This window comes from Sebastes umbrosus, chromosome 4 (assembly GCF_015220745.1).
Source record: "Sebastes umbrosus isolate fSebUmb1 chromosome 4, fSebUmb1.pri, whole genome shotgun sequence".
In the NCBI taxonomy this organism is placed as follows: Eukaryota; Metazoa; Chordata; class Actinopteri; order Perciformes; family Sebastidae; genus Sebastes; species Sebastes umbrosus.
Window position 1 is genome coordinate 3,871,945 of NC_051272.1, and position 11,764 is coordinate 3,883,708.

The 11,764-nt window shown below is 40.8% G+C and overlaps 3 protein-coding genes across 3 annotated transcripts; all 3 read right to left on the reverse strand.

Moving 5' to 3' along the window:
- Positions 1-66: 66 nt before the first annotated feature.
- On the reverse strand, positions 67-2,761 carry LOC119486600 (dispanin subfamily A member 2b-like). The gene is made up of 3 exons (XM_037766814.1): positions 2,633-2,761; positions 1,187-1,420; positions 67-587 (listed from the first exon to the last, which is right to left on the reverse strand). The coding sequence occupies exons 2-3, from the start codon at positions 1,385-1,387 to the stop codon at positions 390-392; spliced, it is 399 nt and encodes a 132-aa protein (XP_037622742.1). The 5' UTR covers positions 1,388-1,420; positions 2,633-2,761; the 3' UTR covers positions 67-389.
- Positions 2,762-6,276: 3,515 nt separating this feature from the next.
- On the reverse strand, positions 6,277-7,588 carry LOC119486599 (dispanin subfamily A member 2b-like). Its single transcript, XM_037766813.1, has 2 exons — positions 7,241-7,588; positions 6,277-6,664 (listed from the first exon to the last, which is right to left on the reverse strand). The coding sequence occupies exons 1-2, from the start codon at positions 7,442-7,444 to the stop codon at positions 6,452-6,454; spliced, it is 417 nt and encodes a 138-aa protein (XP_037622741.1). The 5' UTR covers positions 7,445-7,588; the 3' UTR covers positions 6,277-6,451.
- Positions 7,589-9,327: 1,739 nt separating this feature from the next.
- Positions 9,328-11,322, reverse strand: LOC119486592 (dispanin subfamily A member 2b-like). The gene is made up of 3 exons (XM_037766803.1): positions 11,134-11,322; positions 10,395-10,628; positions 9,328-9,848 (listed from the first exon to the last, which is right to left on the reverse strand). Exons 1-3 carry the CDS (start codon positions 11,260-11,262, stop codon positions 9,705-9,707), a joined length of 507 nt encoding a protein of 168 aa, XP_037622731.1. The 5' UTR covers positions 11,263-11,322; the 3' UTR covers positions 9,328-9,704.
- Between the last annotated feature and the right edge of the window lie 442 nt (positions 11,323-11,764).

Below are 11,764 nucleotides of genomic sequence, written 5' to 3' on the forward strand. Positions count from 1 at the left end.
AATTGTTGAAAATCATTCCAGTGTGTAAACAACTACAATCTGCTTAAAAAAATCTCACAAGCATGATTCAGAGTTATGAAACAGACACCTTTATTGACAGATGAAACTGTTTTCTTTTTAAAGTTGCTCGACGCCTTGCTGACAGGAAATCTGAATTTAAGTCTGGCATAAATGTCAAACTACTACAGATTGGTATTAAGGAAACATGGATGAGTTCCAAGACTTTTGTAACAAACATAGAAATAAGTATCTGTTTTAACTGAGGATATATGTAGAAGGGCATAAAAGGTAACAGTTTATGCCAGAACCATAAAGCAGAGAACAACAAGCATCACTAAGCCACAGCAGTAGGCAACTCCAACACTATTTGAAATTTAGCCTCTGTAATTTTAACCGTAGTTGTCTGTGTAGTATTCGCTTAAACTTCTGAACACCTCATTCATCTGTACGAGCACGACAGTGATTGTAATAATGAAAATAAGGACCATGATGGAAAACAGGACTGTGGCCCAGATGTTGAGGCAGCGGGCAGTGGAGCCGTAGTGTCGGGCGCCCTCCAGATCTCCAGCCACCTTCCGGTCTCTGGCCTGGAAGGACGAAAGCACATCGATTTTTAAAAGTGGATTCATATTTATTCTCGACCTCAAGGTAATTTCAAAGTTGAGCATCGGCACAATCTCATATTCTCCTGTAAAAGCTTTAGATTCATGTTTGCTGTATTTTCATTCTGCAAATGAGATCGCTTACTCTCTTTTCCACCCATTCTCCCTTTTCCCATACAGTATATAGCTTTCTTTACATAATTGCTGAAGATAAAGATTCAGAGATTGAACATTTTCCAGTATAGTTTGTTACACATTTAAAGTATATTTTTTTTATCTTTTTTCCTTTTTCATAACTTCTTTGTATTTTATTGTTTCAATAGTTCAAACAGAAATCTTTAAACCTATAATATCTAAAATCTTAGAGAAGAATATTCCTCGTCCCCCAACTGCCCATCCTCTGATTGTTGCTTGTCATGCACTCAGTGAGGGCTCCGTCTTACTAGTCTGCAAAAACCTTTGTTTTCCATTAACCCTATCTCTCCTTTGTAAGAACTGCTATTTGAGATTGCAAAAGTTTTGCAATAAAACTCTTTTTTCCCCCAATATTCTTTGATAGTTCATTCCCCGTGAATGAAACTCACCTTGATGGAGAAGATGAGAGCTGCCCATCCGAGGCAGCAGGGGTTTACGTACAATAAGCAGCAGGGTGACCAGATGATGTGGTCATTGGGGGGCTCAGTGTTGATGTTCACAGTGGTGTGAACCACTGTAGGTCCTCCAGGCTGTCCATCATATGTCCCCTGCAATGGAACATTCTCAATCGGGTAACCTGCAGGATTCATCGCTGTCAGCTCAACTGTAGTCTGGATTGTGGCCTGCAGGAAAATTATGCAAAAACTCAAATGAAACTGTAAGTGTTGATTTCCTTCTGAAATGTTTTGGCGGTTAGCACAGGTCTTTTTTTTTCCACCAAGAGCCAATGACGAAATGCAGGGATGGGTTAAATGCAGAGGTCAATTTTCATGTATGTACGACGAATATAATTCAGTTTTGGTTTTTTTAAGTTTAAAAAATATAGCACATGGCTTTTTGCAAAAATCTCCTGAAGAGTTAAAAATGCAGCATCCTGTCCATAAAACAGTCCTTTACATTTTGCACACATTAAAAAAAAAATACTTGCTAATGAAGAGGGTGCCTAGGGTCTCTAGGGGTGGTGGTGCAGGGTGAAATATGACTACTAGAAAATGAAAACTAGAAGATTACCAATTTACTGACAAATGAAACTAAAACAACTGCTGAGACTCAGGCCTCACAGACAGGAAATATCTATTTAATAACAAAGTCTGCATTTAAACTTGACTGCAGACAGCTAGTTATGATTTTTTAATGACATACTATACTATGACTTTTTAATAACTTTTTATGACAGACTATGACTTTTTAATGATTTTTATACAATACTATACTATGAGTTTTTTTATGATTTTTTATGACATACTATACTATGAGTTTTCAATATTTTTATGACATACTATACTATGACCTTTTAATGATTGTTTATGAGTTTATTATTTAGTAACAGTGAAAATGTAACACTATAATTGTGGAAAATAATTGTCAGTGTGCATACAACCATCATCTTTTTTTTTTTAACCTCAAAATCTCAATTTCAAAGAGTTCTGAAACAGAAGAAATCATCTTTCTTTAATGGTTGAAATGAAACTACAGACTATTTCTGTCCATAGCTAACTGTTAGCTAGTTCAGCTAACTCCCTACACATGCAGTCTTTGTATTTGACTGTAATCTATGGACATCAATAAGAACACAGCTGTCCCTCCTCCACATTGACACCTCTAACCCACATTACAGGTATAGTTTGACATCAGCTGGTTAGGGTTAATTGGCTTAATGTTGCTAACACATGTTAGCTAGCCTCCCACATGGTCAGGTTAGCCCTGTGTAAGTTGGTGTTTTCAGACACAGACCAGCTGGAGAGTATGTTCAACAACAATATAACATTATTCTAAAATGCTGCTTCTGCTGAAATGCTCAAATTTGGTTTAAAAAGTGATTAAGAGAAACTTACCTCAGTCTTTTGAGGAGAGCGAAATGGCTGTTTTGAGATGAGCAGGAGGTGGGAGGAGAGAGGAGGAGAGAGGAGGTGGGAGGAGGAGAGGAGAGAGGAGGAGAGAGGAGGTGGGAGGAGGAGAGGAGAGAGGAGAGAGGAGGAGAGAGGAGAGAGGAGGAGAGAGGTGGAGAGAGGGGGGGAGGAGGAGGCGAGAGAGAGAGGAGAGAGAAAGAGGGAGGAGGAGAGGAGAGAGGAGGAGAGGAGGAGAGAGGAGGAGAGAGGAGAGAGGAGGAGAGGAGGAGAGAGGAGGAGAGAGGAACAGAGAGGAGGAGAGAGGAACAGAGAGGAGGAGAGAGGAGGAGAGAGGAGGAGAGGAGGAGAGAGGAGGAGGAGAGAGGAGGAGAGAGGAGAAGAGAGGAGGAGAGAGGAGGAGGAGAGAGGAGGAGAGAGGAGGAGGAGAGAAGAGGAGAGAGGAGGTGGGAGGAGGAGAGGAGAGGAGGAGAGGAGGAGAGAGGAGGAGAGGAGGAGAGAGGAGGAGAGAGGAGAAGAGAGGAGGAGAGAGGAGGAGAGAGGAGGAGAGGAGGAGAGAGGAGGAGGAGAGAGGAGGAGAGAGGAGCAGAGAGGAGGAGAGAGGAGGAGGAGAGAGGAGGAGAGAGGAGAAGAGAGGAGGAGAGAGGAGGAGGAGAGAGGAGGAGAGAGGAGCAGAGAGGAGGAGAGAGGAGGAGGAGAGAGGAGGAGAGAGGAGGAGAGGAGGAGGAGAGAGGAGAGAGCAGAGAGGAGAGAGGAGGAGCTCTCCAGAGTAGAGAGTACTCTCCAGAATACACCGGTCTGGTAACTCTGAACACTTTCACCAACACTGGGGTGAATCTTACTCTAGCTGTTGTTGTAATGACTCTGAACGAGTTCATTTACTTTGACAAGTCATATTTAAAAGGGACTATTTGTAACTTTCAGAAATGCTTCTTAACAGCGACACCTGTGGTCGTGAAATCAACGAAAGTCAGCGTCGGGCTCGCACTTGCTCGCTCTAAATATACCTGAACGAGCATCGCTCAAAACAGTGAGGCGACACACGTCAGCTAAAACCACAATATCACTCTATATTTCAGCTGCTTGGCAGTAATGTTAGCTGACCAGACGAAGGTCTCTCCATGAACATGATTTAGATCTGATCCTAGTGTTGGCTTTTCCTGCCTAAGTGCAGGCTGAGGCAGCAGGGCTCTGCAGCGTGTCTTCCTGCTCTCTCCGCCCGCACCCGGTCGGTAAGGAGAAGACAACGTAACTCTCTGTAGAGCTCCGTCACTTCACAAGACACAGAAAACCTCTGTTGGTCTGGAGGAGCTGCAGCATTTATTTCTGCACAAACGTCCCCTGTACATTCACTAGATATTCTCAGAGCTACTAACTCTTCTGCAGTGTGGAGAAGGTGCGCGCTGTCTGAGTGAAGGCAGGCAGGCAGAGGAGGAGAGGTAGCGGCCACACGCGAACGCGCATATGCGAGCGTGCATGTGTGGCGACCCGCTACATTTATACGCTTACAAAGTTACAAACAGTCCCTTTAACTCTTGGGAATTTACTGTGTACCTGTCTCATGTACTACTGTCAGGAAATAGTGTGGTTGTTGGTCATGCGGTCCACCACTTCAGGTTGGATTGTACTACCTTTAGTGAACCTCTTACTTTTCATCTAGCACCAGCAAGTGAACATTTTCAAGTTCAAGGCACACAACTTTTTTTTCTCAGATTACCCGTCTCATGCACTACTGTCAGGGTATAGTGACCGTTTAATAGAAATAACTTTTTTTTATATCATAATTTGCTCCATTTTTACCCACCGCAGCTTAAAATTAGCAAAGTATAAAGACAAAAACTCACCCTAAAATTGCCCTGCTGGTCTTCGTTGCCTTTTCCAGTTTATCTTCGATATCTTGAACACACACCTCTGTCCCAGACAGTGAGGATGGGAAGATTTCATGCATAGTAACACACACATGGCTCCCTCGCTTGTCTCTCACTCTCGGGGTTTTCGGCAGCAACAACGTCCAACAAAAAGTGCCCACGCTGACGTTCATTACAGCAGAATGATTTCTGTTTCAGAGGGCAATTTGAGCAAAGACTGCATCAGTTCTGCCATGCCCTTCTCTCAGTGCCTGATCACCCACACTTGAATCTCATTAAGCACTCAGTGGAGCTGTATCTACTCCAAGAACCAGAACCAGAACCAGAACCTGAACCAGTGTTCCTGCCCTCTTGGCCTCTGAGCTGTCTGTTGTTGTTGAGTTTAACTGGTGAAACTCTGTTATCTTTGATAGCACCTTGACACAGCTCTGTTAATCCTTTGCCTTTGTTAGTCTTGGTGACTTTATTAGTTAGTGAGAGAGATTAGTGTTGTCTTTTTGTTTGATTCAGTAGAATAATGTTTTTATTTTCTAGTTAGTGTGGGTTCTTTTGTTTGTTATTTTGGCCTTGGAGATCCTGGCCCCCTTTTTTGCTTCTATTTCTGTTAAATTAGTTGGTTTCTCTGTTAATCATTTTCACATAATTAAACTTAATTTCTTGCTGTGTTGGTCCCATTTTTTGGCAATTTCTTCAAGTTACATCTTGTGTTTCTTAGACATAAAGTTAAGAACTCGTAAGAACATACTATACTATGATTATTTTATGATTTTTTACATACTATACTATGACCTTTTCTATGATATCTTTATGACATACTATAATATTACTTTTATATGATTTTTAAGACATACTATACTAAGACTTTTTAAATATATTTATGACATACTAAATACCCCAGAACAAAATAAATAAATAATCAGGAAGCATAGTCTAGACTTAATGCTCCAGTTTAAACTACTCCTGAATACCACAGACCCCACCACTAAACCATGAACTAGAAAAAGTAAGCTGTAGACTATTTTCCCGCCGTCATTGTCAGTTTTGTTATATTGTCTTTCTATGAATCAGAATCATCAGAAATATGTTTATGTTTATTATGTTTATATAGAAGTTCCTTCAGCCTGCGACCAGCACTATAAAGATGTATTGATTTTTATTAATGTAGTTACTTTAAACTGTAAATTACCCACATTTCACTCCAGAAATGTTTTAGTCTGATTGATCACTTTAATTCCTATTCATTATATACACAGTGTTTTTACGTATAGCATGTGCATTTCTCCTTGGGGTGCTAGGCTCAATGCCCTGCTCTTGACACACACACACACACACAGCATTTTAATCAGCTCATCAGTCTTTCCCCTACATTTATTCATACAGATTTAGGAAACATTATTTTGTCTTGGTGTTGTCTAGAACACTGGCTCAAGCTTTGTTAATAAATATTTTTTTCAGAGTCAGAATAAGGAAATAGTGCACCCTGTCACTCTGTTTCCACTTTGGGTGAAGTTCCATGGCTTGAAATCACCGCAAGTTACACATTAACACAGTGAAAATAACAGCACAACTGTTGAAAATCATTCCAGTGTGTAAACAACTACAATCTGCTTTAAAAAATCTCACAAGCATGATTCAGAGTTATGAAACAGACACCTTTATTGACAGATGAAACTGTTTTCTTTTTAAAGTTGCTCGATGCCTTGCAGACCGGAAATCTGAATTTAAGTCTGGCATAAATGTCAAACTACTACAGATTGGCATTAAGGAAACATGGATGAGTTCCAAGACTTTTGTAACAAACATAGAAATAAGTATCTGTTTTAACTGAGGATATAAGTAAAAGGGCATAAAAGGTTACAGTTTGTGCCATAACCATAAAGCAGAGAACAACAAGCATCACTAAGCCACAGCAGTAGGCAACTCCAACACTATTTGAAATTTAGCCTCTGTGATTGTAACCGGAGTTGTATGTGTGGTATCTGCTGTAACTTCTGTACGCCTCATTAATCTGTACGAGCACGGCAGTGATTGTAATAATGAAAATAAGGACCATGATGGAAAACAGGACTGTGGCCACGATGTTGAAGCAGCGGGCAGTGGAGCCGTATTGTCGGGCGCCCTCCAGATCTCCAGCCACCTTCCGGTCTCTGGCCTGGAAGGACGAAAGCACATTGATTTTTAAAAGTGGATTCATATTTATTCTCGACCTCAAGGTAATTTCAAAGTTGAGCATCGGCACAATCTCATATTCTCCTGCTGTATTTTCATTCTGCAAATGAGATCGCTTACTCTCTTTTCCACCCATTCTCCCTTTTCCATTCAGTATATAGCTTTCTTTACATAATTGCTGAAGAATCAGAGATTGAACATTGTCCAGCAAAGTTTGTAACACATTTAAAGTCTCTTTTTTTTTCTTACTTCTTTGTATTTTATTGTTTCAATAGTTAAAACTGAAATATTTAAGCCTATAATATCTAAAATCTTAGAGAACAATATTCCTTGTCCCCCAACTGCCCATCCTCTGAATGATTCTTGTCATGCACTCAGTGAGGGCTCCGTCTTACTAGTCTGCAAAAACTTGGTAAAACCTTTGTTTTCCATTAACCCCATCTCTCCTTTGTAAGAACTGCTATTCGAGATTGCAATATTTTGCAATAAAACTCTTTTTTCTCTCTCGTAATATTCTTTAATAGGCAGTAACAGAAAATTCCCCGTGAAAGAAACTCACCTTGATAGAGAAGATGAGAGCCGCCAGTCCAAGGCAGCAGGGGTTTGAGTACATAAAGCAGAGGAGTGACCAGATGATGTGGTCCTTGGGGGGCTCAGTGCTGATGTTCACAGTGGTGCACTGGACCACTCTAGGTCCTCCAGGCTGTCCATCATACCTCCCCTGCAATGGAACACTCTCAATCTGGTAACCTTCACGATTCATCGCTGTCAGCTCAACTGTAGTCTGAAGGTGAGCAAGAACTCAACAGTCACTGTAAATGTTGATTTTGTGCTTTTATGGATTAGCACCGGCCTGTTTTTTGCACCTAACGCCAATGAGGCCAAACCAAGCTGACCACATTTGTCAAAGCACAAAAAATACATGGCTGCTTTTCTTTTTTTAAGATTCTTTTTTGGGCATTTCTAGAAAGGGGGCGACATGTAGAAATGGCAGCAGCCCGGATTTGAATCTGGGCCACCGCGGTTAGGACTCAGCCTTGTTATATGGGCATCCAGCTATCGGGGTACCCGGTCTGGGTCTGGGTATCAAACGGCCGTTTTCTCGTTTTTCGTTTCTGAATCAAAAAATGAAAAACGAACCCAAACCGGGCCGTTTGTTTGTTTTTGCGAATTCCTTTTCTCATTATTCGTTTTTAATTGGTCATTTATAGAATGACCACACTATCTTCTTAGCTTTTATTTTTGACATGTTTGCCTTCACTTCCTGGTCACGTGACTGCCGTTCTCCGCTCTTCGATTCAAAACAGAAAATGACAGAAAGAAACTTGAAGAAACTAAATCGGATCGTTTTTTTAATTTGTTTTTTTCGTTTTTCGTTTGGAAACAAAAAACAAACAGAGCACCACGAGATTCCATTTTTCGTTTGTGGTTTAAAACGAAAAAACGAAAAACCCACGTGACTTCCGTTCTTCAATTAAAAACGAATAATGAGAAAAGGAATTCGCAAAAACAAACAAACGGCCCGGTTTGGGTTCGTTTTTCATTTTTTGATTCAGAAACGAAAAAATAAAAAAACTTTTTTTCCTTTCTGAATTCAAAAGGAAAAACGGATTATCCGATGATACCCAGACCGTACCCGCATGAGTGCTTGTTTTAAAAGTTGTCACGAATAGATTGTTGATTTAATTCAAAATTAGAATTCGTTGTTTGTTAAACTGGACATTCAATTTTCCTTAAAGCTTCAGTAGGCAGTATATTTTTGGCATCATTGGGTAGAAATTCCATAATAACCTTTCAGCATATTTTAATTCAAGTGTTCTGAGAGAAAACTAGACTTCTGCTCCTCCTCATGGCTCTGTTTTCAGGCTTTAGAAAAATCTAGCCCATGACGAGAGACTTTGACCAATCACAGGTCATTTCAGAGAGAGAGCGTTCCTATTGGCTGTGCTCCGGCTGGTGGGCGGTGCTTGGTATTTCCTCAGCTGATCTCAACATGGCTGCTGGGTCACAAACTTTCTCATTTTACAGCTAAACAGTACACTACAAGATGTTTCTGAAAATGATTGACAGCTGCTCAGAGACGGCAAGGCTCCAGCTCGGCCCTGATTGGTTCTTTTCCTCCGGTCTGTGAAATCTTGCAGTTGCGTAAGGAGCACCGGAGTACACAGATGCACATGATTTTTTTAAACTGTAAATTACCCACATTTCACTCCAGAAATGTTTTAGTCTGATTGATCACTTTAATTCCTATTCATTATATACACTGTGTTTTTACGTGTAGCATATGCATTTCTCCTTGGGGTGCTAGGCTCAATGCCTTGCTCTTGTCGCACACACACACACACACGCACACGCACACACACACACATTCCCCCACATTTATTCATACAGATTTAGGAAACATTATTTTGTCTTGGTGTTGTCTAGAACACTGGCTCAAGCTTTGTTAATAAATATTTTTTTCAGAGTCAGAATAAGGAAATAGTGCACCCTGTCACCTTGTTTCCACTTTGGGTGAAGTTCCATGGCTTGAAATCACCGCAAGTTACACATTAACACAGTGAAAATATCTAAACACCATAATTGTTGAAAATCATTCCAGTGTGTAAACAACTACAATCTGCTTAAAAAATCTCACAAGCACGATTCAGAGTTATGAAACAGACACCTTTATTGACAGATGAAACTGTTTTCTTTTTAAAGTTGCTCCACGCCTTGCTGACAGGAAATCTGAAATTAAGTCTGGCATAAATGTCAAACTACTACAGATTGGCATTAAGGAAACATGAATGAGTTCCAAGACTTTTGTAACACACATAGAAATAAGTATCTGTTTTAACTGAGGATATAAGTAAAAGGGCATAAAAGGTTACACATTGTGCCATAACCATAAAGCAGAGAACAATAAGCATCACTAAGCCACAGCAGTAGGCAACTCCAACACTATTTGAAATTTAGCCTCTGTAATTGTAACCGTGGTTGTTTGTGTGGTATGTGCTGTAACTTCTGTACGCCTCATTAATCTATACGACCACGACAGTGATTGTAATAATGGAAATAAGGACCATGGTGGAAAACAGGACTGTGGCCACGATGTTGAGGCAGCGGGCAGTGGAGCCGTAGTGTCGGGCGCCCTCCAGATCTCCAGCCACCTTCCGGTCTCTGGCCTGGAAGGACAAAAGCACAATGAATTTTTTAAAAGTGGATTCATATTTATGCTCGACCTCAAAGGAATTTAAACTGCTAATGTTGAGCATAGGCTCAATTTCATTATCTCCTACAAAAAGATTTAGATTGTCTGCATCCATTCTCCCTTTTCCAATTTTGCTAATTTTTCTATCTCTAATTCTTCATCTTCAAGAATGTCTTGCAAAGTTGAGTGTTTGTTGTCATTGTTCTTTTATCTCTTTTATTTAAAAAATAAATAAATATATATATATATATGTATATATATATTTTTTTATTATTATTTTTATTTCAGTAGTTAAATTATACATTTCTAAGCATTATAATAATGTCTTACTTGTCTTGAAAAACATCAGTAAAGCTGTTTTCCACTAACCCTATCTGGCCTTTGCAAGAACTCATATTTTAGATTGTAAGATAATGTGAAAACTATTTTTTTTCATTATTCTTTCATAGGCAATAACAGAAGATTGGCACATGAATGATGTCATTCATAAGCAAGTCAGAGCTGTTGTGCATTAACTCACCTTGATAGAGAAGATGAGAGCCGCCAGTCCGAGGCAGAAATGGTTTGAGTACATAAAGCAGCAGAGTGACCAGATGATGTGGTCCTTGGGGGGCTCGGTGCTGATGTTCACAGTGGTGCACTGGACCACTGTAGGTCCTCCAGGCTGTCCATGGAGCTCAACACGCCTCCCCTGCAATGGAACACTCTCAATCTGGTAACCTTCACGATTCATCGCTGTCAGCTCAACTGTAGTCTGAAGGTGAGCAAGAACTCAATGGTCACTGTAAATGTTGGTTTTGTGCTTTGTGGATTAGGACTGGCCTTTTTTTAGCACCTAACGCCAATGAGGCCAAACCAAGCTGACCACATTTGTCAAAGCACAAAAAAGTACATGGCTGCTTTTCTTTTTTTTCTACAAAGGGGGCGACATGTAGAAATGGCCGCAGCCCGGATTTGAATCTGGGCCACCGCGGTTAGGACTCAGAATTCGCACCGGAGGACACAGTGGCACATGATTTTTTTTAAATTATATTTGCTCCATTTCTACCCTCTACTGCTTTAATTGTCACATCTCTAAACGTGAAGCTGCAAGATGGGAAGCCACTCATGACCCATTTAAAAAAGAGCATATGATCTCATTTACATTTTTGGCATGGCAATGTTGGTCCAGCGGTCCACCACTTTGGTCCAGACTGAAATATGCGCCACCAGCAGCAATTTTCCATTGAACCTGTGAAACATCCACTAAATACACTCACCGGCCACTTTATTAGGTACACCTTGTACCTAATAAAGTGGCCGTTGCTAGTACCGTGTGGTCGTCTGCTGCTGTAGCCCATCTGCTTCAAGGTTCGACGTGTTGTGTGTTCAGAGATGGTATTCTGCATACCTTGGTTGTAATGAGTGGTTATTTGAGTTACTGTTGCCTTTCTATCATCTCGAACCACTCTGCCCATTCTCCTCTGACCTCTGACATCAACAAGGCATTTCCGTCCACACAACTGCCGCTCACTGGATATGTTCTCTTGTTCGGACCATTCTCTGTAAACCCTAGAGATGGTTGTGCGTGAAAATCCCAGTAAATCAGCAGTTTTTGAAATACTCAGCCCAGCCCATCTGGCACCAACAACCATGCCACGTTCAAAGTCACTTAAATCCCCTTTCTTCCCCATTCTGATGCTCGGGTTGAACTTCAGCAAGTCGTCTTCACCACCTCTAGATGCCTAAATGCATTGAGTTGCTGCCATGTGATTGGCTGATTAGCCATTTGTGTTAACAAGCAATTGAACAGGTGTGCCTAATAAAGTGGCCGGTGAGTGTATTTTGGCACATTTGGCACAATTCAGGTTGTATTGTAGAACATTTGGTGATCCTCTGACTTTTCATCCA

What these genes read in the sequence shown, in the direction of transcription:
- LOC119486600 (XM_037766814.1), bottom strand. Translation starts at nt 1,387, where the DNA reads ATGAATCCTGCAGGTTACCCGATTGAGAATGTTCCATTGCAGGGGACA. An exon ending in CTCTCATCTTCTCCATCAAG is followed by an intron (nt 588 to 1,186) that starts GTGAGTTTCATT and finishes TCGTCCTTCCAG; the next exon opens with GCCAGAGACCGGAAGGTGGC.
- LOC119486599 (XM_037766813.1), bottom strand. Translation starts at nt 7,444, where the DNA reads ATGAATCGTGAAGGTTACCAGATTGAGAGTGTTCCATTGCAGGGGAGG. An exon ending in CTCTCATCTTCTCTATCAAG is followed by an intron (nt 6,665 to 7,240) that starts GTGAGTTTCTTT and finishes TCGTCCTTCCAG; the next exon opens with GCCAGAGACCGGAAGGTGGC.
- LOC119486592 (XM_037766803.1), bottom strand. Translation starts at nt 11,262, where the DNA reads ATGCAGAATACCATCTCTGAACACACAACACGTCGAACCTTGAAGCAG. An exon ending in TGTACCTAATAAAGTGGCCG is followed by an intron (nt 10,629 to 11,133) that starts GTGAGTGTATTT and finishes GCTCACCTTCAG; the next exon opens with ACTACAGTTGAGCTGACAGC. An exon ending in CTCTCATCTTCTCTATCAAG is followed by an intron (nt 9,849 to 10,394) that starts GTGAGTTAATGC and finishes TTGTCCTTCCAG; the next exon opens with GCCAGAGACCGGAAGGTGGC.